Source organism: Tasmannia lanceolata, unplaced genomic scaffold, assembly GCF_043159265.1.
Source record: "Tasmannia lanceolata isolate RefF3 unplaced genomic scaffold, GAP_Taslan_0.1 ptg000015l, whole genome shotgun sequence".
NCBI lineage: Eukaryota > Viridiplantae > Streptophyta > Magnoliopsida > Canellales > Winteraceae > Tasmannia > Tasmannia lanceolata.
The window spans coordinates 1,230,345-1,257,489 of NW_027518692.1; the positions used below are offsets into that span (position 1 = coordinate 1,230,345).

The window sequence follows — 27,145 nt, forward strand, 5'->3', positions numbered from 1 at the left end:
GGTCGATGCGGATAGGGTAAAACCCGACCCAAATTGCACCCCTACCTGCCACTCCATAGTTGAATGGTGTGTCAGAAAGGGGAAATCAAACTTTGTTAGGCATATTTCGATCTATGATGAGCTTTGCCATTATAAATGCACAATCGCTCCATTGGCGTCCTTTCACCTCTTTTCTACAAAGGGGCCTTCAGTTTAGAATACTTCTTATAATGATATTCCTCTAAAATATGGCAGAAGTATATCATTTCCCTTTGAATAGAGGGTAAAATTTTCGTAGGATAATTTTTCCAAGTAGAAATGTTATTCCTTCAAGGCCTTGGTTATTCCCCTTTTACAATTTTATTTTGGAAAATATAGTAGTTATATTTGTTGAGAAATATTATTTGAATATCACAATCAAAGTCTGGATCAACGCTTTTTTATCATAATCTGATCGTCCTAGTCCCTTCATCCGGGGGTCAACATAAGACTTACAGAAAATTTATCAATTGGCTGCATAACATAACATCGAGAAATCATTATAAAAATTTAATCCTTTTGAGTACGACTAGGAAGATTACTGTTGATCAATGCTAATTATCAACATTGGGTCCCACATAGGGATGAGTGTAATCAAAATCGTTGATTTTCCAAAAGATGCCATGGCGGTTGCCTCACAATTTTAACGAGGAAAAGCGAGAAGAAAACAGCAACTCGCCAAAATTTCCATTTTTAAGTGCAGTTGAGTTGATGCCTGATAGAACACAAGTTGGCTACGATACATTTCAAAATTTCTGATATTTTTATCCATCTCTTGTTATTCTGTATGATTTTTACACTCTGAATACATAATACGCTTGGGAAACTAATAAGACATTGCTCAATGATCACTTGGAGCAAGCACAAAATACCGACGATGCTTTTGAAAGCTCCATTTCCTTTCTCACAGGGCCAGCTTCTGAATGGTCCTTTCCTTGAGCGAGATCACTAATCTGTGAAAGACTTTTAGGCCGTGTCCCGTCTTATCCTACACAAATTAGGAGCCAAAGAACACACAATAAATATTGAAATCAGTGAGATAGGATGATCTATTGTTTCTAATAATTTCTTTCCAAAAGTTATTACTCGGAAAAGCAGTGTATTTTGAAATAAACATTCCAAGAATACGACATTAACCTAATTCAACTCTGTTTGCCTCGACTATGATATTAAAAAACCAACTTTGGGTTTTAAATTGATTGATTCAAATATATAGCTTAAATAAGATCGTAAAAGCAATTATGGGACAATAAACACAAACAGGCTCCTCCAACCCCCAGAGTATTTCTTTCAGCCTCTATATTTACATGTTGCAAGAGGCTTTGGAGAGAGAATAAAATAACACATTATGAGATTTATTGCTGCAGAAAGCACTTCTTGCAGGAGTGTTCTAAGGTTTTTCACGGAGCTCATAGGTACTGAGAGTCCACTTCCTACACGTAATAATATCCCCAAGAAACCACAAACATTCAAATAAAGGTTGTTCAATGTTTGAATGAGGATTCGAGTTGATCCCGATGATATCCAGATATGGATAAGGATATGGATATGGGTATGGGCACGGGATTGGAGATATCACTCAGTATTTTCCAAAATGAAGGATATGGAAGCAGATATGGGTAACCCAACACTACATAAAGCAGAAGACACCTAGAAATTCAAAATAATAATAATAATAATAATAATAATAATAATAATAATAAAGCAGTAAGGCACCCATAAATAAACTATCATATGTCAATGTGTGAACTTTTCTAGAATCTGTGCCTCACACCTCATCCATCTCTAACACTTGAAATGCATGCCCTATCTGAGTTACTTGAGTTAGAAGAAAACAGAGTTCCATTACTACACCCTGCAAAATATTAACCAAAGAGATCCACCGAAGGAAACAATGCAGTAGAGAATAAATCATTATAGGCATTGAGGAAGCATACCTCGCCGAGTAATTCAAGCCGCTCTAAAGTTGGAAGTAGTTTCCTACACAATTTAGAAATCTCCCCTGCTGAAGCTGTCTTGATACCATGGACAACCATTTGAGTAGTTATTGTGGATTCTGGAATTCCATGACTGCGGAGAGATGAACAAGAGGGGTGTCAGAACGACTTTTCTCGGAGGGTATGGACTTCAAGAATTATAACCACAAGAAATATAAAAATGTCCTACCTGTCTTGAAAATGAACCAGGAGAATGTTAAGTACATGCTCCGAAAGCTGAAGCAACAGGGTAATAAGCTGATCCCTATTCCCTGCGATCCGACACATTTCAACCATTGCAATATATCTCCTGTGAAATAAGAAAACCACTTAAGAATACGTCAAACGCACCAAGAACTAGCCAAACATGTATATCTCTGGCAAATAATGAACACCAAATATTGTTATCTAATGAACCTACCGAGCCCAAGGGTATATCAGCTACGAGACAGCCATTATCAAGCACAAAATGCATTTCCCACTTTTTGGATAGAATAGATGAATCATTCTTCTTTTGGTTGGGAAACCTAACTTGTGGAATGCCATTATTAAAGAATCTGTTTCTTTACGAAATTATTTGGTTCATGAAAGATAAGGTTTTCTTCTCTCAGGAATGATACTCCTCATTTTAGTTCTTATTAATGTTCTGAATATGTCATGAATCTGGAGCCCTCCGGTTTGGATTCTGTCAAGTTTCTCTCTGATGGGATCCACACTTACAATAGTATTTGTTTGACATCATAGTACTAAAAATCACCTAGACGACCTAGGCAACGGCATCCTCATGTGCCTAGAAAACTACCCTAGAACATTATATTTATAGAAAATTACCCGTTCCCGTACCGCATACAGGAACGAACCGTGTTCCAGGCAACATTGTTTTGCCCCCGTGACCCATCATTTTACACCCATGCATGGCATGGGCCAAAAATGCTAGTAGTTCTATGAAATATGTTGTATGAGATGGAGTTGGGGATTTTTGACAAACTTATATTATTGATAATACATCAATTTGACTGAGAATTGCTCCCGTTTCCTTCTTGGTTGTTTGATTGTGTTATACTTTCTTCTTCTTCCCTCTTACGCACCTGCATCAAGGGACCCATCGGAAGGCCAAAATCAGTACTCGGAGTCTCAATAGCCAAGGAGTTCACCTCAGATCCATCTGAAGAAGCCATTTTTTGTGTAAGATACCTCAAACCAACCAAAGAAGGGAGATTCTCATATCCTAACTGTAAGTGGTGTGAAAACGCACAAATTCCATAAGAAACGGACCCGAAAAATAGAAAATGCCCAAGTAATACAGCAACAAAAGTGGATGAAACTCGCTCACACGAGCTCCGATCTGAAAAAGCACCCAGTCCTTCTATTCCTCTACAAAAAAAGGCCCAAAAGGAAGCAAACCCCTTTCGAAACAAGTCGGGTTGAGAAAAAAAACTCTCATCCAGACAAAGAAAGGGATTTCTAGATTTTAAAACTCAGAAAAATAGCAAATAACTCCCCAAAAAATTTGAAAAATCACCATCTGATATGTACATCAGAGTCATGTATGTTTCAGGCCTAATCCATGATTGTACGACTACCGACGTCAGTCGTACGACCTAATGATGTCACAAAAGCGCCGTGCAGTCAAAGGTGTTGATTCTCTTGGAAAATATAAAAGATCACCTAGCTCTAATACCAAGTTGGAGTTGTTGGAGAGAGAGAGAGAGAGAGAGAGAGAGAGGAGAGGAGAGGAGAGGAGAGGAGAGGAGAGGAGATGGAGTGAATGGAATTCCAACCATAGGTTATTCCAAAAAACCCTACGTGACATTAAAAAACATAAATACCCCGCAAATACAATCCAATTCCCATACAAGAAATAACCCTTATTTCCTACAAAGAGTGTTTACAAATGTTTCATATTGTTATTAAGAGTGTTTCAGAAAGTCTTAGTAATGTCCTTTATTTTTAGTTAGTAAGATTGAATAAAAGTTGCAATGGAGCAACCTTACCAGTGCGCCTCTCTGCAAAGCAGGGGTAAGGGTGCATACATCTAGTCCTCCCCAGACCCCGCAATGGTGGGAGCGTCGTGCACTGGGCTGCCCTAAGATGGAATAGAAGTTGACTAGAGACAAGTCCATTCTAAATTTTTTGTAAGATTTCACCTACATAAAGAATGCAAATGCTTGATTTACTATGATGAATGGGAACTAAAGAGTTGAATCTTTGCTTGTGGAAGTCTTTTTCACTCTTGAGCGTGGGTATCATGCTCACATTCAAACCATTGGAGTGACTCTCTCGGTTCCACGAAAAGATTCCTAGGCTAATCCTCATTCCAAGGAAGAGCTATCTTGTATCTTTTTTGTTCTTTTACTTCCTCATCTTCTACTTCTCTTCTACAAACCTAACTCTACTTTTCTTGAATGCATGGGATAGAAAAACATAATTTCAAATCAATCCCCAAGGTTCGAAGCTCTTGGAATTGCTTCCTTGAGAAATTTGAGCCATGAGTCGGATCCTAATATTATTAAAATCACAAACCCTAAGTTGTCTGTATTCAGATGACTACAATTTCCACAAGTTTTGGCTTGAGAGACTACGTCTCTCTCTTAGACTCGATTTTAGACTGGATCCTCTTGCTTTGCTATCTTATCTCTTGGGATGCGGCGATTACATCAGCATTTTGAATACCGGGCGTTTGTTATGCTAATAGAACTAATGGGGTTTAGCTCGCAGAGAGGTCTGAGGGTATAGAGAGACGCATTTGGAGCCTTAAAAGATATGTTGCCAATGGCATGAAGAAAGAAAGAGAAGAAATGTTACTGTATTTTGCCTTGTTTTGATGTTCTATTATTTCCTGGTCCCGGGTATGCCCGATCCAGCTGTCTTTGATATTCTGTAATGTAGGATGGGACTCCTGGTCCCCAATGTTATTCCAATCATTGTTTTGAAAATCTTACGATTTACGGTTCAATTTACGATTCGATTTACGATTCTTAGGCAAAACGATTTGAATCCCATGATGAATCTTAATTTGTATGAATCTTACGATTCGATCGTAAATCGTACGATTCATACGATTTATGCGATTTATCCAAATTAAGTTTTGTATAAAAGAAAATATGTCTTTCTTTCAAAAAACCTCATTTCCTTTCTACATTACAAGAAACCTTTGAAATCCCTCTCATTAGAAGGAAGAAGACAGAGGAGGATTAGGACATCGAACAAATCGAACCAATCGAGCACAGAGCATTTGTTGAGGGCATTACTCACATCGAGGTGGGAGTCGACGTGGGAGGCTACCATAATAAGGACAACATCGATTCCCGTCTTTTATGATTGATATTTCTCATTTGATGTTTGAGACTTTGAGAATTGATATGATCATGTGCCTTTTTTTAAAGATTATTAACCAAAATTCATGGTTTTGGATGAGAATTAGATGATTAGTATGTGTCAAGTTTGTCAACAAACAATTTGTATTACGATATTGAATGCTTATCATGGTAGTTTCTGTTTGAATTAATGAATTTGAATGAAAAATGAATAATTGGCTATTTTTATTCTTTAATTTATTTATAATTTTTTATTATACATATTTTTTTTATATTTTTGAATGAATCTTACGATTTACGATACGATTTACAGTCCGATACGATTCGACCCCAATTACGATTTACGATTCGATTCCGATTTTCAAAACATTGATTCCAATATCAATGAAATATGTCAATTTTCAAAAAAAAAAAAATATCACAAACCCCAACAACAGATTTGGTGCAAAACCCTAAAATCTCGAGATTCATCAATTTCTGCAGTATTTGAGTCTCCGTTAGATCGACCATTGTGTCCAGATCATCCCCAAATTTGAATATAATCTTCGGTTCATATGCTCTTGACACATCTAAACTTGAGAAAGATCCAACGGTTACATCTACATCGATCGTTTGGGTCAGATGCAAAATTTAAAAACTTTTCGTACTCCGAAAAATTGAAAGAGATCCATTAACTAATCTTGATTCCTTACAATTGGTTCTCAGTTTAGGCCACTAGAAATCTCATCAAGAGCCTTAGAACAGCAATTTTCCCTTAGATCCTCAATTCCCTCCAAGTTTTCCTACGCTAGTGTGTCATAGATCCATGGAATTGCCAGCAGTCCATGAATCTAGGATCTAACTAATGGTACATTAACGACATATTAGTCGTATTTTAATAACTTTCTGGAAGTTTTATGGGCTTCGTCTTGTATGTTTTCTTTGCATTAACATGTGATGAATAAGGATAGGCATAAACTTGGCACTGAAAACATGCACCTTTGACATTACTAGAGGATCACTAATGATATTTTATTATTTTTCTCTGTTCTTTAAACGACATGTGCGAAATCATAAAAGCTTCAATTCGACACTAGATCATGAAATTATCTTAGTGAGTCAACATAAAAAGGAGGTTCTTAGTCAAATTAAGTCTATCGACATGAATGAAGAGGTTGCTCCTCTTCTAGAGGCGAGGCTAGGGGCATATTAGCTTTATAAGAGGTGTAAAGACTGGTCATTCAGGAAGAAATTAGATGGTGTCCATGTGCTACAGTGCTACAGTGCTAGAACCAAATGACTTCAATGAGATAAAAACACATCCTTTTATTATGAGAGATAATGCTTTGCTTCAGAGTCTTCTCTATCATTGACTATATGGAACCATTAGCTTGCTCATACAACCAATAGTGTCATAGTCATTTTTGTTATCTGTGATTCCATTTAGTTCTTATAATGTTTTTTTTAATGAAAATGCTTATAATAATACATTAATACCCACCCTTTTCCATTTGAAGTAGTTCATTCCAATCTTTAGGGCCCTACCCCCAATTGCTTCTCTATCTGGCTCACAATTTTGTGATTGTTTTTCATAATTTAAGGGAGATGATATTTTCACCCCCCCTGCATTACGTGCACACCCCCTTATAACCTGATTTGAAGTGAAAAGTGGGCAACTTTATGTCAAATCACGTTATAAGGGCGGGGGGGGGGGGGGGGGGGGGGGGGGTGAAAATATCATCACCCTAATTTAAATGTTATAAATGGATACACTTAGTCAAACAACTCAGAAGTGAGAGTGGAGGAGAATGCAACTCCCGGGCCTATAGAGACCTTTATAATACTAGTGATATTTTTCCACATATGCCACATTAGAATTGTCTAGTATAGTGAAAGCATTGTCACATATTAGATGCAAGGATGTCCATGATGTTCCACTGAAGTGTTTTTAAGCATCCGTGGGCGGAGGCTTCTATATAGCCACTTATATCATCAACAAGCTTCCATCATCTACACTTGGACATCGGACTCACACACACTCACTAGTAAGGCATCCTGCCTATGCTCTCTAACCCCCCTCAGAGAGAGAGAGAGAGAGGCGGGCGGGGGGGGGAGGGGTGGGGTGGGTAGGGTAGGGTGTGTGTGCGGGGGCATATGCGTTGTCATACTTGCAAGGCTTCTCATACAGCCACCCATATGATCAGCCAGCTTCCATCATCAACACTAAGAGCATATGCAATGTCCGCATACCATCTACATATCGGAAAAAGTTATTACATAAGCCGTGTATTCTTGTTGGATGAAGCAGTGAGAATTGTAACAATACAAAGCTCTATTGGTGCAGGCCGCAACCCACAAATGAAAATACAAAAGAGATTTGATCAAAGAACAAGATAATGGTAAAGAATAGCAAGGCCGAATCACACGACGCCTGATAGGATGCTAGGAATCACTCGACTAGCAAGGCAGAATCGCTCAACGCCAAAGGGGAATCACTCAACCCTTGGGAGGAATAACTCAACTCCAGATTTACAGCAATTTGCTATACAGAATTTTAACCAAAGTACCATCCCTTCTTTTCTCATTCTCATTGATATATATGGAGATAAAAGAAGTAAATGAGATGCATGAAAAATGACTTACCAATAACTTCTATGCCTATTCTCAATAGCCTATAATAACTTCTAGGACAATTTTCATGACAATACCATTTTCCAAGTAGTCAAAATACAAACCCAATAAGTCTTAACAAAGTCCCAAAGAAGCATTAAAGAAAGACTCCACTACTAACACCAATAACTAGAGATACTTATTACTTAGCCAACTTTTTATGCAACAACCCAAGACCAAGTCAAAGACAAACTCAAACCAAAGGATGTGCCACATGGATGACAAATGGCATTATCCTATGGTGCCACTTGGGTATGCCATTGCATCATTCACCCCTTCCAAAAAAAAAACTCGACCTCGAGTTCTTCGTGAGGTCATGCCAAAGCTGCTCATCCAATTGCTTCAATTCTTCCGCTGAGATCCATGCATCTTCAGAGTTTGGCTTTCCTTTCCATCGCATAAGGTACTGTGTATAGTCTCCACGACGAGTAGTGATAGAACGCATGTCCAGCACATCGATATTTTCTCGCGGCAAAGTAGCAGGTATAACAGGAAAATCAGTGCCTTCGAACAACTCTCTATCTATGTCACCATAATATGGGTAAAGATCGCTTACATTGAAAACAGGGCTGATCGCCAATCCATTTGGTAACTCCAAGCGATATGCATTTGCACCCAACTTCTTTAGAACTTTGCACGGTCCAAACTTTCTTTGCTTCAGCTTGTTATAAGTTCCTGTTGGAAACCTTTCCTTACGAAGATACACCATAACAAGATCTCCTTCTTTAAACTCAACATGGCGCCTATGTGCATCACCTTTTGCTTTGAAGTGTTGTGTGGCTTTTTGCAAATTTTGATGAACTTGCTTGTGCATAGCTCATATATGTTCAGCAAACTTTTTTGCTTCCATGCTTGTTTGATTTGGGCTTGGCAAAGGTAGGAAGTCCAAAACATGAGGAGGATTTTGACCGTACACAATCTCAAATGGCGCCTTCTTAGTGGATCGATTTATGGAGCTGTTAAAAGCAAACTCGGCTTGTGGTAGTACAAGCTCCCATTTCTTTGGATTTTCTCCCACCAAGCTTCGTAAGAGATTTCCAAGAGATCTATTGGCAACCTATGTTTGTCCATCTGTTTGTGGATGATATGCACCTGAGAATTGTAGACGAGTGCCCATGAGTCCCCATAGAGTACGCAAAAGTGACTTACAAATCGCACATCTCTATTCGATGTAATTGATCTTGGCACTCCATGCAAGCGAACAACTTCTTGAAAAATAGATTGGCAATGTGAGATTTATCTGTATAGTTCTTGCATGGCACAAAATGAGCCATCTATTTTGCATGGATTCTTTGCCCCCCTATGCCGAATCCGTGTCGACACGTCTCCGCATCCGAATCGGATATGGATTCACATGGGACCATAGTTATAAATTTCGTTTTGTTTCGTCCGAAATGGACGAAACATTTCGTTTCGGAACGAAAACGAAACGAAATCTGCAAAATTTCGTTTCGTCCAAAATTTCGGTCATTTCGTTCGAAATTGTGACCGAAATTCCGGATTTCTGACGAAATGGACGAAATTTTGAATATCGTCCGAAATTCAAAATAACGGCTAGTTTGACTGGATTTTGCAGAATTTATGATAATGCCCCTGGAACGGTTCTTTTTGGTTTTTGACCATTTTAACCTCAAAATGTGACCGTTTATAGCTGTTGGGAAGGGTATTTTAGTCATTTTAAAATGCACAATCAATTAAAAACTCTATAAATAGCCTTTTCCCTATCTTCTTATCCTCCACCTTCACATAAGTGATTCTCTTTCTTTCTCTCCTTCTTTCTCTACTTTCACTTGCATATTCTGTGGCAAAGTCATATCGGGTGGAGGTATAACCCGCTTGAAAAAACATTTAGCGGCTGTTCCTGGTGAAGTAGCATCATGCAAAAAAGTGACTGAAGATGTAAAATATCGAATGAACCAACTTTTAGATGCAAAGAGAAAAGAAAGAGCTGGGATGAGCCTATCCAGAGCAGAGGTTGGAGGTTTTTATGGCACACCAGACGAAGAAGAAGAGCAGGATGAAGAAGACATTGGCACACAAAGGAGTCATATTCCTCAAATCCGTTAATGCGTCTGGCATAGTGAAGAATGCCGATGAATTATACAATATCTTTGCAAAGATTGTCGGAGAGGTGAATCCGGAATATGTGGTGCAATTTGTAACTGACAGTGAGCCAAGTTACAAAGCTGCTGGGAAAAGACTAGAAGCTGGACTCCGTGCGCAGCTCATTGCTTAGATCTCATCTTGGAGCATCTATGCAAACTGACTGTATTTCCTCACATAGCAACCACAATTGAGAGGGCTCGGACGATTACAAAGTTCATCTACAACCATGGAAGCCTCTTGAATTTGATGAGGAAGAAGTTCACAGGTGGGAAGGAGTTGTGCCGCCCTGCTGCAACCAGATTTGCTACAAATTTCATTAGCATACAAAGTCTGGTGTTGAATCGGAAAGCACTTCGGCAGATGTTTGTGTCTGATGAGTATAGTACTAGTAGGTTTGTCCAACACCCACTGAGTGAAGGGGTAGTTAGTACTGTGTTGGATAAATCTTTTTGGGACCAATGCAAGTACATTCTAAACATCAGCGAGCCTTTAGTGAGAGTGCTGCGTTTGGTAGATCGGCAGGACAAACCGGCGATGGGTTAACTATATGAGGCCATGGATAAGGCCAAAGAGAACATCAAGGAGAGGTTGAAGAGAAAATCAGATTACAATCCTATCTGGAGGATCATCGACCAAAGATGGGATAAGCAACTCCACAGTCCCCTCCATGCAGCAGGATATTTTCTTAACCCTGCTCTCTTTTTCACTCCTACCTTCTCTAGGCACAGTGAAGTAACCAGAGGCTTGTTGGCATGCATCACTCGACTGGTACCTGATGAAGGTACACAAGACCTCATCACCAATCAGATTGAGGATTATCGAGAGGCTAAGGGTATGTTTGGAATGAAGCTTGCAATCCGCAACTGAACGAAGTTGGGACCAGGTATATTTGAGTTGTTTGTTTAATTAAGTATAATTTATTTTAACTTTCAGTTTCTCAACAAATAATGCTTTACTATTTGTTACTTTACAGTTGCATGGTGGAATCAATTCGGAGGTGACGTGGAAGAATTACAGACCTTTGCGATCAGAATCCTCAGTCAGACCTGCAGTACGACTGGGTGTGAAAGGAATTGGAGCACCTTCGAACGCATTCACTCTGCAAAGAGAAATAGGTTGGAGCACCAGAGATTAGATGACTTGGTGTTTGTCCATTACAATCTTAATTTTCGAGAAAAGTATATAACGTAATATAATGTTTTCAACTCTCACCTCATCACTTTAAGCTTTTAAGTTTAACCTTTGACATTAAACTTAATGTTTTCCTTTTCAGGGACTTGTTGAGGAAATCATCTACCACTAGTGACCCTTTGAGCATAGAACATCTGGATATCATGATGGATTGGGTTGCAGAAGAAGAAGATGTCATATTCACGCCGGAAGACATTGGGTGGGAAAATCTTGAAGCACCTACTGCTGTGGTTGGGGCCGGGGACGACGACGACGACTTTCTCATGCCTCTTGAAGAAGATGTCCCTACTGGTGGTCCAGGTGGTGATGACGGCGGTGACGATGACGACAACGACGACGACAACGACGAAGACATTGCGTATGATCATCCGGGTTATGATGACTGAGAGTTGTTTCTTCTAGCTATTGTCTATGTTTCACTTCATGTATCTCTTTTCTTTTATGTTTTTCTATGTATCAGACTATCAGTTGGACTTGTGCAAGACTTTATGTATTTAAGTAATGAATATGCCTTTTGGGACACATATTTTGGACTATTTATTAGTTTTTCATCTTTTTCTATTGATTTTATATTTTTTTGGATTTTTCTCATATTTTTTAATATATTTTTTGTGTGAACGAAAAGTTTCGACTGAAATGCACCGAAATCCCACAGAAATTTCGTTTCGGTGGCCAAAACGAAATGGCGACCGAAAGGGAATTTACAACTAAGCATGGGACACACCCGGATTCTTGTCGTAGCCGTGTCCCGCACGAATCTTGTTTTCTTCGGGCGAATCCAATTCATCGTTGTCGCTTTTGAAATGCGAATCCTATATATTTTCACTTAAATGTATTTTCTTAACTTTTTTTTATTTGAAAGCACAACCCGTACACCATTAATAAGAACCCTAGCGCCTCGCCCTCGAAGATCGCCCCCTTCCTCCTTCAACTCTCTTAATACAAAACTCGCTTCAACCCTCTATCCTCAAAATTTTCACATATATATATATATGTGTGTGTGTGTGTGTGTATTTAAATTTTGATTTTTTTTATTTTATTTTTTGAAATGGACCGAATCCGAATCCTACTTTTGGGCAAGGTTTTAAATTTCAACCGAAATTCAAAATTTTGAATTTTGGTAGTTTCGGATTTCGACCAAGACCGAAATCGAAATGGGCGAAATGCAAAATGGCCGAAATGTATGGTCGAAATTTCGGCCGAAATTTTAGAATTTTGGCTGAAATTTCGGTTTTGGTGGGGTCTGAAATTAACCCCGAAACCGAAATTTAAAACCTTGCTTTTGGGGTATGCCGAATCCGACACCTCGAATCCATGTCGGATCCCGACACGCGAATCTGAATCCATGCAACACTGTGAGCCATCCTAGAGAAACGATCAACAATAACAAAAATAGTCACACCCACGTTGAGTCCTAGGCATGGTTTCAAATTTCGCCCGAAATCGAAATGGGCGAAATGCGAAATGGCCAAATGTACCAAATTTCGGCCAAAATTTTGGAAATTTCGGTAATTTCGCTGAAATTTGAGAAAATAAATTTATTTTTAATCCTTTACCAAATTTTGGCCCAAATTACTGAAATTTCGATCCAAAAATTTGAAATTTCGAGCCCCAATACGAAATTTCGGAATTTCGACTGAAATTTCAGTTTCGGTGGGGTCCGAAATTAGCCCCGAAACCGAAATTTAAAACCTTGGTCCTAGGTGGGCCAAGAATGAAGTCCATTAAGAGATCTTCCCACGGATATTCAGGTATAGGTAGGGGCTGATATAAACCCACATTTTGAGATCCTCCCTTAGCTGGTTGGCAAATATGACACCTTTGCACAAAGCGAGCTACATCGTGCTTCAGTGTAGGCCAAAAGTACCGCTCCTTTACAAGAGCCTCCGTCTTATCTAGCCCAAAATGCGCACCAAGTCCACCACCATGTAACTCAGTGATAACTGGCAATCGTAAAGAACCTGTAGGTAGACATAGCCGATTTGCTTTGAAGAGATAGCCATTGATCACGCTATAATCATTGCTTGTTCCTTCTTGGTAGTCTTGCAACACTTCGGAAAAGAAGGGATCCGTAGTATAGTATTTTGGTAAGAGATCAAAACCAAGAACCTCTTAAGAAAGAGTAGTGAGTAAAGCTTACTTTCTACTAAGAGCATCCGCTAACTTGTTGGCCGTACCGACTTTGTGATGAAGGACAAAAGAGAATTCTTGCAAGTAAGACACCCAACTCGCATGGCGAGAATTTAACCTTTTTTTGTGCACTGAGAAACTTGAGTGCTTGATGATCTGAATAGAGAATAAAGTCCTTGTTGATGAGATAAAGACGCCAATGCGTAATGCTTGAACTATAGCATATGGATCAACATCATAAGTAGAATACTTCTTCTTGGCATCACTCAATTTCTCACTGAAATAAGCTACCGGTCTTCCTTCTTGAGTGAGGATAGCACCAATGCCAACATGTGAGGCATCACACTCAAGGTTTTAAATCTCGGTTTCGGTTTCGGTTTCGGTCATCACCGAAACCGAAACGTTTCGGTTTCGGAACGAAATTTCGGACGAAATCTTGTAAAAATTTCACCGAAATTTCGGTGAAATTTTGGAAATTTCCGAAACGTTTCACCGAAATTTCCGAAATTTCACCGAAATTTTGTACTTCACCGAAACGTTTCACCGAAATTTCCGAAACGTTTCACCGAAATTTCCGAAACTTCACCGAAATTTCCGAAATTTCACCGAAATTTTACCGAAACGAAATGTTTCGGCCGAAATTTCCGAAACGTTTCGGCGAAGTTTGGTACTTTTCCGACTCACAGTGAATTTCGTTTCGGTTTCCACCGAAACCGAAATATTTCGGCCGAAACGAAACGTTTCGGCCGAAATTTAAAACCATGATCACACTCAACTTGGAATGTCTTAGAGAAATTAGGTAAAGCCAACACGGGTGATTCTGTTAGCTTTGATTTCAGCAATTCAAAGCTGTTTTCCGTCTACTTGGTCCATTGGAATGCCTTTTGCTTCAACACATCTGTCATAGGAGCGACTATGCTGCTGAAACCTTTTATAAACGGCCTATAAAATGATGCCAAAACATGAAAACTCCGCACATCAGTGATGCTTTTAGGAATAGGCCAATCAAGAATGGCTTGGACCTTATCACCATCCATTTGGATGCCACCTGCAGTCACAACATAGCCTAGGAACACAATATGATCACTCATAACGCAACACTTCTTAAAGTTGATGTACAACATGTTCTCATGGAGGATTTTGAACACACTTTTCAAGTGTTCAATGTGCGACTTTTCATCCTTGCTGTAAATCAATATGTCGTCAAAGTACACGACGACAAATCTTCCCAAAAACTCCTTTAAGACTTGTGTCATAAGTCTCATGAAAGTGCTTGGAGCATTAGACAATCCAAATGGCATTACAAGCCATTCAAAGAGACCATCTTTTGTCTTGAATGCTGTCTTCCATTCATCACCAGGTTGAATGCGGATTTGGTGATAGCCACTTCGCAAATCAATCTTTGAAAATACCTTTGCACCGGCAAGCATGTCGATCATGTCATCAAGAAGAGGAATTGGAAACCTATACTTCATAGTTATCCTGTTCACAGCACGACTATCGATACACATCCTCCATGTCCCATCTTTTTTTGGAGTAAGAAGGCTCGGAACTGCACAAGGGCTAAGACTCTCTCTCACAAGTCCTTTATGCATCAAGTCCTCAACTTGCCTTTGCAATTCAGCATGCTCTTTTGGGCTCATTCGATGATGGGGCAAATTAGGGAGGGTCGCTCCAGGAATGAGGTCAATCCGATGTTGGATATCACGAATGGGCGGCAAGCCATGAGGCAATTCATCTGGAATTAAATCTTTGAACTCATTCAACAAGTTGGAAACACTTGCTGGAATTTCTTTCTCAAACTCTTGACTTTCTCCCATAGCTACCAAAACATAGACCACTCCTTTTCTTTGCAACATTGTTCAATGCTTTCGTATGATAGCGAACTGATTTGACTATTCGATTGCACCTTAGTAGACATGTCTTTTAATGGGTTAAGCACATACTTCACCCCATGCTTGATAAGAGAGTAGGTGTTTCTTTTCCCATCATGGTGAACACATCTATCAAATTGCCACGGCCTTCCAAGAAGAAGATGGCAAGAATTCATAGGAAGGACATCAAAGAAAATCTCATCATCATATTTTCCGATTGAGAACTTGATTCGACACCTCTTAGAAATCATGACTTCACCACCTCGCTTAAACCATGAAACTTTGTAAGGCCTACGGTGGTGCTCGCATTTGAGATTAAGCTATTCAACCATGGCTTTAGACACCATATTCTCACAACTTCCAAAATCAATCATCACTACACATTTTTTCCCATATGACGTGCAATATGTTCGGAAAATATTGTGTCTAAGCCACTTGTCATCTTCTTGAACAAACAACACACGACGAATAACAAGGCTCTCAACATCACAATCAGGATTAACTCTTCTTCTTCATTTTCAGGTTCTTCATCATATATAGGTTCTGTTTCTTCCTCATCTTCTTCAACTTCTTCTTCAACAATGTTTAGTTCAGCCTTTTTCTTAGAGTACTCATATGCTCTATGCCCAGGTTCAACACAACGAAAGCAAGAAGAATTCGGTGATATAGTCGCCTCGTTATGCTCCTTGTTTCCTCCCCCATCACATGGGTTTAGACGTTCAGAAGCATGTGAAGAATTCTTCATCTTTTCTATTGTTATCTTAGAGGATTCACCCCTTCTAAAAGATTTCCACCTGGACTTTTCTTCAGCCTTAAGAGGCATTTGATATGCCTCTTCAAGAGTGTGAAGAGAATGCATCACAAGCTCTCCATAAAAACTATATTTCAGTTCACTCAAATATCTTCCCACAAGCTGGTCATCATTTTCATTCAGATCTATACGGCTCAATAATTTATAAAATTGCTCCGTATAATCAGCCACGGATTGATCATTTCGTTGGCACAATTGATGAAACTTTTTATAAAGAGATTGAGAATAGTCCAAGGGTAGAAACTTGTCATCTAGCTTAAGTTTCATTTCCGCCCATGTACTAATACTTCTAAATAATCCCCCTTCTTTCACGATTGTTTTGATATTGTTGCCACCAAACAAGAGCATGTCCTTTGAGTTTTGTGGCGTCAAATTACAAATTGCACCTTTCTTTCATCCGAGAGATTTTTCTATTCAAAGAATGCTTCTAGTGATGCTATCCAATCAAAATAGTCATCGGGATTGAGCTAACCTTCAAAGTCCAGAGCATTCACTTGGACGCTTCTATCGGCTCCTTCAAAAGCTCTAGCCAATCGTTCCATACTCCATCGGTCATTTGGTGGGGGTGTTGGAGCTTCAATGGAACTAGAAGAGTCACACATCTTCATTCGTATTCCACTTTTCACGACCAAATGATGCACTTCTCCTACTTCGGGGAGATGAGTGGGCCGGCACTCTTTCTAAGAGATTATTCACCATTTGTCGAAACTCTTGATTAGATTGACAGAGTTTGGCAAATTCTGCTCGCACATCATCATCATCATATGTTTCCGTAATAGGTCGTCCACAAGCTTGTCGTCCATGTCGCATTTTATAAGCTTGAAAAATGAAGGAAATTTGGATTTGCAGCCCCTCCGTCGGCCTATAGTAAAACACTAATATTTCCCTATAGAAAACTCTGATTTACGATCTGTTTGTTGCGTTGGAAAGTAGACTCGACGAACTTTTCGTTGGTATATGGCTTGCTTAGATTGGACACCGATAACCCCTTCAAAAACAGTACGAAACAGACCCAAAATTTCTGGACAACAAAATTCTGGATTGTGCCGAATATCAAAGTGTGCCACAAAATCATCGTGCTCTGATACCAAATTTGGTGCAGGCCGCAACCCACAAATGAAAATACAAAAGAGATTTGATCAAAGAACAAAGATAATGGTAAAGAATAGCAAGACGGAATCACTCGACGCCGGATAGGATGCTAGGAATCACTCGACTAGCAAGGCGGAATCGCTAAATGCCAAAGGGGAATCACTCAACCCTTCGGAGGAATCACTCAACTACAGATTTACAGCAATTTGCTACAGAGAATTTTAACCAAAGTACCATCCCTTCTTTTCTCATTCTCATTGATATATATGGAGATACAAGAAGTAAATGAGATACATGGAAAATGACTTACCAATAACTTCTATGCCTATTCTCAATACCCTATAATAACTTCTAGGAAAATTTTCATGACAATACCATTTCCCAAGTAGTCAAAATACAAACCCATTAAGTCTTAACAAAATCCCAAAGAAGCATTAAAGAAAGACTCCACTACTAACAGTAATAACTAGAGATACTTATTACTTACCCAACTTTTTATGCAACAAACCAAGACCAAGTAAGAGACCAAGTCAAACCAAAGGATGTGCCACATGGATGACAAATGGCATTATCCTATGGTGCCACTTGGATATGCCGCTGCATCATCTATAGACCGAGAAGATATTAATCTCACATCGTCTTTAGTTTGATGAAGGCCATTTCTATAATCCCCCTCAAAATTGGATAAGAACTCAAGGGTAGACACCACAATCTACCTCTTCCTTTGCAAATCCATCCTTTCCCAATCACATGGCATGGTTCTCACAACCATTTGAATTACTATACCTATCATACCCCTGTTTAGAAAGTTGATGGACATAAATGGGTCTTTAAGCAAAGATAAAAAGTTGAAGGCACCATTTGACAAGACAAGTGTCACAGGCCTATTGTTTTAGAAGCGAAATAGCCCATGCGGCGCCCCAACATATGCGTATGCTAGGGCAAGCCTTCAACCGTGCAAGGCTCTGAAGGCCCTACACGCCAACACCTCTTGATGCTTCATATGTGCACAAAATCTCCAGGCTGTTCAACAGGATACTTGGTTAAGATCATGACATACACTTCTGGATACTTTGTTCACGACCACCAAACCTTTCATCAGGTTACTGAGTTTAGACTTGCCGAGACCAACCCTAAGCCCACTCTCGTGATCAGCCTGCATCATGAGTACATCGAACATCAGGCCTTGAAGCCCAATGCAAAGTCCATCGAGTACAAGCCATGACGATGCCAAGCACAAATTCCCCAAGAACAGAGGCTTGGTCATCCAAGGAGCAAGATGCCCCATGGACTTATCCGCAAGGTGTACACCTCGCGAGGGCAGCCGAGGTCGCCCCGGCACGAGCTCATGGAAGACCTAAAGATTGGCCTACGCACAAGACGTACCGCGATGCAGAAGGCAAGTAGTATAACTAGCCCTTTGAATCGTTCCGTACGCGCAATCATGGTTTTAAATTTCGACCAAAATCCGCCGTCAAGACCGACACCAAAACGTACCGAAACCGAAATGGCCGAAACTAACCAAATTTAGGAAATTTCGGCAATTTCAACGAAATTTTGAAAAAAAATATTAATTTTTTATTCTTGTACCAAATTTCAGCCGAATCGGCCGAAATTTCGGTCCCAAAAATAGAAATTTCGTGTGTTTGTACTGAATTTCGGCCGAAATTTTGGTTTCGGCTAGATCCGAAATTTATGCCTAAACCGAAATTTCAAACCATGCGCGTAATGCATGTGGGAACCCAACCCAACATGCACCGTCTTTGGCCCCCATCCTCAACCAAAGAAATCGGAGCATCCCTGTGGATAACTCGCAATCCGCACCCAAAGCTCCCTTATGGCACGTACACAAGCTCTAGCATGATTTCCTGCTGTGTGCCTCATATGCACAAGCAAGTCCTCTTGCAACTCACAAGTAAACCACTAAGGTTCTGGCCTACACCTGCTAGGCCTATCGAGGAAGGAGTCAGCATATCACGGGACCAACTCCTCCTATAAGGGAATTGCCAACCAACCCTCTTAACGAGGAGTGCCTACCAAAGGTGTTGTTAGCTATGTGCCCCTGAAAATTTACGTGATATTGATGGCCAAAAATGCCAACTACGTCTCCATGACACTCTCCCACCGGATAACGTCGACGCCCTCGTCGACACTGAGCACTCTGCGAAGCTTAGTTCCACAATAACAATGACTTCACAATCTTGAAATCAATTGCCACTTATACTTCAACAACTCGTCCCTCAGTGACCTCCTTGCTTCTGCATACCACACTGCCCCGAGTTCTGCCTACAATTGCCCTATCAATCTCTGGAGTTATCCTCAACAACGATGGTTTTCTCGGAAACCATCAAACTATACGAAGGTTTTGACGATCACTACAAACGCTGATGATGGTTTTGAGCACTCCACCAAACTCCCTAAGGGCAGAGCGACCAGACTTGAATCTTTCCCTCAAGCAACCCTCAAGTTCCTCCTCAGCAGCACCCGAACTTCCTTTGGAGCGGTCTTCTGAAACGGCCAACGTGCACCCCTTCGTCTCTCCCTGAACCCCTTCCAGCACAGCATCTGCCTCACTTTCGGCCAAGTGCAGCACTTGCCACCAGCAAAGTGCAAACCAACCACGGAAGCCACTAGCACTCCTGAACAAAGGGACCACCACATCAGTCCCGCCTCCTGAGGCCAAACATCCCCTTCTGGGAAAAGCACTTGCCACAAGTAAAGTACGAACAAACCACGAGAAGCCACCAACATTCTCAATCTATGGGACCACAACGTCAGTCCCGCCTCCTCCTGAGGCCAAACATCCCCTGCTGGTAGGGTTGCAAATTGGATCGGGCGGGCGGGTTTTTAAGAACCCTACCTTACTCGAGAAACTATCTCGGGTCGGGTTGGGTCGGGTTTATTTTTTTGAAAACCCCACGATTCATAAACCCGACCCTACCCAAGATAGTTTCTCGCGTAGGGTCGGGCCATTTTTCAACATTGTCGCGTTAGCTATGTTTATTTTTTCTCTGGAATTAGTAGGACCCTAAAATGGAATATTAAATCTGTCACAAGTACAACCAAACATTAGCCCTAGCTACACTCAATTCATTTAATAGATTCTTATTTCTTGATCATTAAGATAAATTAGAAAATAGACCAAGGTCCTATCTTTTTACAAATAAAAAAAAAAGGTGAATATTGAAGTAAGAAAATATTCTTCCTGATAACCCAAACAACAAAGTTGTAAATGTGCCCCAAAAAATAAAACACATTTGTCATCCAGTCAATTACTTGGATCAACATTTACATGCCTCAAACTAACACAGAACATGATTACGAAATCAGTAGAAGCAGATTAATAATAAGTGGTTTATAAATTAGAACATCAACAGCACCCAGTCCAATAAACAACATCAAAATTTAATCAACCAAATTTTTTATATTAGGCATCATTCCACTTGTTAGGATTACAAAAACTGAAGTTGCAACACGGGTCGGGCAGGTTGGGCTTTCCAAAACTGTACCCCACCCTAGAAGCTATCTCGGGTCGGGTCAAGTCGGGTTATTTTTTAAAAAACCCGAGATTCCTAAACCCGGCCCATGTATTTTTCGGGTCGGGTTGATGTGGGTCAGGTAAAACCCGACCCAAGTTGCAACCCTACCTGCTGGGATCAACCAACACAACGCACCCGCTACTCTTGCCGGGTGTAAACTATCGCGGGGAGCAACCTACATCCCCAAGCCACAAAGGAACCATCTCAATGGTCCCGCCCCATCATGAGGCCAAGGGTTTCCCCACTTCGGGATCCTCCACTGCAACACTTGGTCTTGCATCCTTCGCCCAAAGCCAACTTACTTCACCGGACATACCAATCCTTATACCACCAATGGTCACCTTGTGTACCCGCAGCCAACACTCACACTGTTAACCACCCAAATCTTCCATCATTCAGATTGAACTACCCTATCGGTTTTCCCCAACACTGAAGCTTCGAAGTAGTAAGAAGCACACACACAATGTCATCCCATACCAACATAGTCTACCCAAATGCCATCTGAGATCACCACACTGTCTCATACCAGTACAACAAACCCATTATCGATCTAAGCGGCCCAACCACCATCCAAGTACTTCAGGAAATGCCCAGCTCTTCACCCTGAGTATGCACCTTCAGTCCTTCGAGGTCGCAAAACCTTCACCCTACAAACTAGGCCGCTGGTATCACATCCCTCCTCATGGGCTCCACTCTCTTCCTTTCAAAGTGGATCGGATACCTTGACCATGATTCCTCGGTGCCTCTTCACCCCAATGAGCATACTGTTAGTCTGCGATCTGGTTATCCATCACACTAAGTAAACAAATTCACCTTTGTAAAGTTCTCTAGCACTGACACATTCAACAACTCATCACTTGGGGAAGACCTCTACCATCAAGCCAACCCTTTGACATTTCAAGCCCTCGGGCCATCTGATAACCCATCATCTGTTCAGCCAACACGGCAATGGACCATATCCAACTTCCCATCTGCCACTTCTGAGCTCACACATCGGTGGGTTGTTGGAATACGCCAACCCATTCATACTAATGGCTGCTGCTCTTTCACTGAATAAGCTTCAAGCGAATCCATTGACCAATGCTTACACCAATACTGACGGAACAAATTCTTTCCATGCTGTCACACCTCTACTGCACGACTCAAATAAGATAGGGGAGAGTCCAAACTTTCAAGCTGCCATATTTTGTCAGTTTGTTAGCCGAGCTTACAAAACAACCTGTGCCACCAACACAGCTCAATGATATCTCACACACACCACTGAGAAAGCGATGGATTCACTCTTTAGAAAGAATCATTCCCACACAATTTCAGCTCTTCTTTGGCTGACTAATGGACATACAAAGTGTTAGTTTCAAAGACATCCACAAATATAGCATACCAAGCTGCAACCAAGGTTTTAAATTTCAACCGAAATTTCGGGTTTTAGTCGCGAACGAAATCGAAATTGGGTATACACGAAACGATATAAAATTTTGACCGAAATTTCGTTTCCCCGTAAATTTTGGCCAAAATTTTAGGGATTTAACCCAAAAAGTAGAATTTCTTTGCGTTAAATATACTTGGCCAAAATTTTAGAGATTTCACGTAGATTTTTTTGTGTTAAATATACTTTCCCGAAATTTCAGTTTCGGCTATCACACGTTGGTAATCTTTTGCTGATATTTTGGCTTCTAGTTTCCTTACAATGACAAAACCACGCCTCCAATTTCAACTGATAGAGTGGGAGTGCGATAAAGAGACCAAATATGGGGCGAGATAGATATAGCAAATATTGTTTTTTTTTCAAACTTATCGAACTTTTCCTGAAATTTCGAACGAAGTTAACTAAAAGTTGAAGTGTTTTTTTTTTAAATACCACACTTCCCGAAATTTCGACCGAAATTTAATACAAAATATAATATTGCTTTTTAATAGGTGTACGGGATTTCGACTGAAATTTTGGAATTTCAGTCGAAATTTCGGTTTCGCTGGGGTCCGAAACGCATCACGAAATCGAAATTTAAAACCATAGCTGCAACTACTTGGCGAACATTCACGTTCCTTCCAACTTTGCCACAACTGAAAGTGTTTCCCGTTCTTTTGTGCACTGCCACATGCACTAGAGATGCACTAAACATAACCACAAACACTGCAACTTACTGCAACTATGCCAAGCACAGACAACTGTATCACAGCTCCTTGACAAACTCTTACACTCACAACCTTGATACCCATCTGATACCAACTATCAAAGCACACTCTGAATTTAGCTTGGACCATTTTGCTCAGATACCAACTGTCACGTGCAAATTGTTTTAGCAAGAAAATAGCCCGTGCGGTGCCCCAACATATGCGTACTAGGGCAAGCTTTCAACCGTGCAAGGCTCTAGAGGCCCTACACGCCAACACCTTTTGACGCTTCGTGTGTGCACACAATCTCCAAGTTGTCCAATAGGCTACTTGGCTAAGATCTTGACATGCACTTCTAGATACTTTGTTCACAACCACCAAACCTTTCATCAGGTTATTGAGTTTAGACTTGCAGGACCAACTTTGAGCCCACTCTCGTGATCAGCCTGCATTACGAGAACATTGAACATTAGGCCTTGAAGCCCAATGCAAAGGCCATCGAGTATGAGACATGACGATGCCACACACAAATCCGTCAAGCACAGAGGCTTGGTCATCCAAGAAGCAAGATGCCCCATGGACTGATCCGCAAGGTTTACACCTCGCGAGGGCAACCGAGGTCGCCCCGGCACGAATTCATGGAAGACCTAGAGATTGGCGTACCCACAAGACGTACCGCGGTGCAGAAGGCAAGTAGTATAGCTAGCCCCCTGCACCAGTCCGTACGCGCAATGCATGTGGGAACCCAACCCAACAAGTATTGTCTTTGGTCCCCATCCTCGACCAAAGAAACTGGAACATCCCTGTGGATAACTTGCAGTCCGCACCCAAGGCTACCTTAAGGCTTGCACATGAGCTGTAGTATGATTTCCTGCTGTGTGCGTCATATGCACAAGTAAGTCCTCTTGCAACTCACAAGCAAACCACCAAGGTTCCGGCCTACACCTGCTAGGCCTATCGGGGGAGGAGTCAACATGTCACGGGGCAAACTCCTCCTACAAGGGAATAGCCAACCGACCCTGTCAACCAGGAGTGCCCACCAAAGGTGTTGTTAGCTATGTGCCCTTGAAAATTTACATGACATTGATGGCCCCAAATGCCAATTGCGTCCCCGTGACACAAGGCATGTTCAGTAGTTAAAGGATATCATCAACAAGGACCAGCCTGTTTATGGTCCTCTTCTTCAAAACACATGAATTGAGTGCTTCTCCAAGGTTTTTTTCTCTTCCATTTTACTTTTAACAAATAATAAAGAAATGTGTTCCCTAAAGAATAGATAAATTATGAAATTAGGTATGACATCATCATAACATAAAGAAGCACCCATATATTGCATAGGTGGCCTCAACATTTGGTCAGACCAGCATGGCCTAAGAATATAACTAACCAACCAATGTTTACCATCGAACCAAGTGCTTGCAAATGAATGTTGAAAAAGAAAATCTATAGCATGGTCCATTTTTTTATGGCTGGTCCATTTTTTTGTGGACAAGTACATTTGATCGGAGAGTTAGACGGTTCCAACCAATATGATTTTTGGTCAATGTCAGATCCGATGTATGCCCCACAAGGTCGAGAATCCAGATTGATAAAAGGTAGGGGCCACCTCCAATAATGAATAACTCCTAGTAGTACAATAAGGTTATACCTAACTGGAGCATTTCCCCTAAATATCCCACATAATCCAAACATTTACAATTAGATTCATGAGACTAACACTGTAAGAGACCTTGTGTTACAGCTGAAACCTTCATGGAGATAACCTTTAAATACCAGTTAAAGAAGGATATGTTAAGGTAGAAGTCACTTTTCCAAATTTCAAAACACCAAAAGGTTGTAGTATGAATATGATTACAAGTAACTAATCATATTTTGCAAAATTAGGCTAAAAAATGATCCTTGCATATGAAATACAAAACAATTTCAAAAATTGTATCATATAAGTACAGGTAAATAACGAAGCAGAGCATTGAGCAATATTAGCTGATACCTTTTCCGAATATTGTCAGATGGCAATACACAGTCCTGTCGCATGCATATACTTATAATTTCATCAACCTCCTGTCTAGATAGTTCGTTGATGTCTTGAATCTAGGACCATGAAGAACTATTATTCATAATTGCAAAAAACAAAAAGAAGTCTACCTAGGAGGGAAAAGAATAGGAAAATAAATAAGTTATAGTCATTTGAAAAATGAAGTAACCTTGTTAAGCAATAATGTTTTTTCTTCAACCACTCTCGAGAGAGAAACTGTCGCAGAATGAAGAAGATGAACAAGTAAAGTCAATGTGGGTTGTAGTTGTCCCACAGGTGTTTGATAATTACCAGAGCTATCTGAAACCTGTCATGTCAAACATATGTTTCAAAAGTATGATCAAAACATCATGCATAAATGGAAAAAAGATGCAGCTTAAGAAGTTATGGTAAATCGACCCTTGTTTCTTTTAATACCAAGACTTCTATCGCAGAGTGATCTGTGTCACCTAAAGATGTACAATTAGCATTTTTTTTAATTTAACCTCTTTTTTGTTTGAAGCTAGAGAAGTCAATACATCATAATGAGTATTCTATAGAAGAAAAAAGTTTTTGGTTATGATTCGTGGACACTTTATGTTAAGAGCATAGCCAGTGTCGACACGGACACAGACGTGAACACATATCCCACCTGGATTACGGTAGGCAACAAAGAATTTAAGTATCTTTTCCTCCTTTGTTACGGTAAACAATGCAAACAGTAAGGTAGTGCTCCTCCATTGTTACGACAAGATCTCGAAAGCCGTCACCCGATGGTCGTCGTTTCAGTGCAGGCTGTTGCTGGTGGACTGGCCTTTAAGTGTGATATACGATCGAGAAACCAGCGCCCAAAGTGCCAAGCATTCGAGGATTCGCTTGCATGCAAGGCGGCAAAAAGCGCCAGGTAGAGCTATCGCGCGCGGGCGAAGGAGATGCATTTCTGGTACTGGTGGTACTGGACAAGCTCTCAGGGAATTGCTACCATTATTCACGTGGCGTTTCTTTGCCGATGTTCTTTACCCCACTGTCCCTCTCATCTTCACCGGAAAAGGGAACCAGATTGCGGGCAGGCTTTGTTATCCTTGCTGCAAGTTCTAAAAGTGAAACAGGAGAGTGGGAAATGCCACAAGAGCCGCCAGATTTGGCCGGTCCTCACCAATTGGGAGATCTGTAAAACAAGGTGGGAGAGTTCCGGGTTGGACTTATATAGATGAGAATACAAGTTCATCAATGTGGTGCTGGAGGAGAAACAAAGGTACTTACTGGAAGTGGAAATGGTGGATGGGGATGTCCTGACTCCTGAGTGTTAGATGCCATAAGGGCAAAATAATATTGCGTATTATATATATATATATATATATATATATATATATATATATATATATATATATATAACGTGTGAGAGAGAGAGAGAGAGCAGTTTTTGAACTCTCCTACTCACGCCTCTCTCTCTCTCTCTCTCTCTCTCTCTCTCTCTCTCTCACACACACACACACACACACACACATTCACCATGTAAATCAACATGGTATCAGAGACAAAGGTCGAAGATTAAGAGTTCTCTCCGCGAAGACGAAGACAAGATTGCTACAACTTCATCAAACCCGAACTGTATCCATCGAAACCCTAACCTTCATCAAACCTTAATCGATCCTCTTCAAACCCTAACCTTCATCAAAGCCCTAGCCGTACCCTACGCCTAATCAAGGTCACCCTATTATAACCCTAACCCTAGCCGCCAGCTACATCCTCCAACTATTTTGGGTTTTCTTCCCAATCGAATTAGCCGCACCCCCCAACCCTAAAACACTGTTTTTCTCTATCCTTCTACCATTCTCAAACAAACTGCCCACCCCTTTTTCTTTATTTTTTCGTATTCCAATCACCACCACTTCAACAGACCCGATATACCCTAGTTTTCCTTGTTGAATCCATCTATCCTTACGTCTTTCCATTCAAATACTCTAACCCTATTGCTCTCCACTCCACAAATCTGTCCCTAAACCATTTTTTCTAGTACTATCTACACCTAACCATGTTTTAAACTATCCTTCTCCTCCTCCTCTGATTTTGAGTTTATTCACGTATTTCGTTGGATGATCCTGCCGTGGATCAATGTTGTTTTGTCGTTGGTCATCGAGGTGCGTTATTTGCATTGTGTTGAAGACTGGTTTGTTGTGGTTCGTGCTGATTTTCTGATGGTCGAAAGAAATAGGTTGGGACTGTTTGTTGATGGTAATCAGTTGTTGGTGCTGGTTTTGATTGTGGTTGTGACTGTGGACATTGTTTTGGGTCGGTGGCTAGTGTTGCTGTGGT

The 27,145-nt window shown here is 40.6% G+C and overlaps 1 protein-coding gene across 2 annotated transcripts in view; it reads right to left on the bottom strand.

The window, feature by feature from the left end:
* Positions 1 to 659: 659 nt before the first annotated feature.
* Positions 660 to 27,145, bottom strand: part of EMB3142 (nuclear pore complex protein (DUF3414)) — a 154,755-nt gene continuing 128,269 nt past the window's right edge. For both annotated transcript variants that reach the window (XM_077354708.1, XM_077354707.1), the window contains 5 exons: positions 25,020 to 25,157; positions 24,806 to 24,906; positions 2,185 to 2,304; positions 1,956 to 2,088; positions 660 to 1,006 (listed from right to left, as the gene is read on the bottom strand). In XM_077354708.1, coding sequence (XP_077210823.1) covers positions 923 to 1,006; positions 1,956 to 2,088; positions 2,185 to 2,304; positions 24,806 to 24,906; positions 25,020 to 25,157 — 576 coding nt within the window. In that variant the 3' untranslated portion in view covers positions 660 to 922. The remainder of the gene's footprint in view (positions 1,007 to 1,955; positions 2,089 to 2,184; positions 2,305 to 24,805; positions 24,907 to 25,019; positions 25,158 to 27,145) is intronic.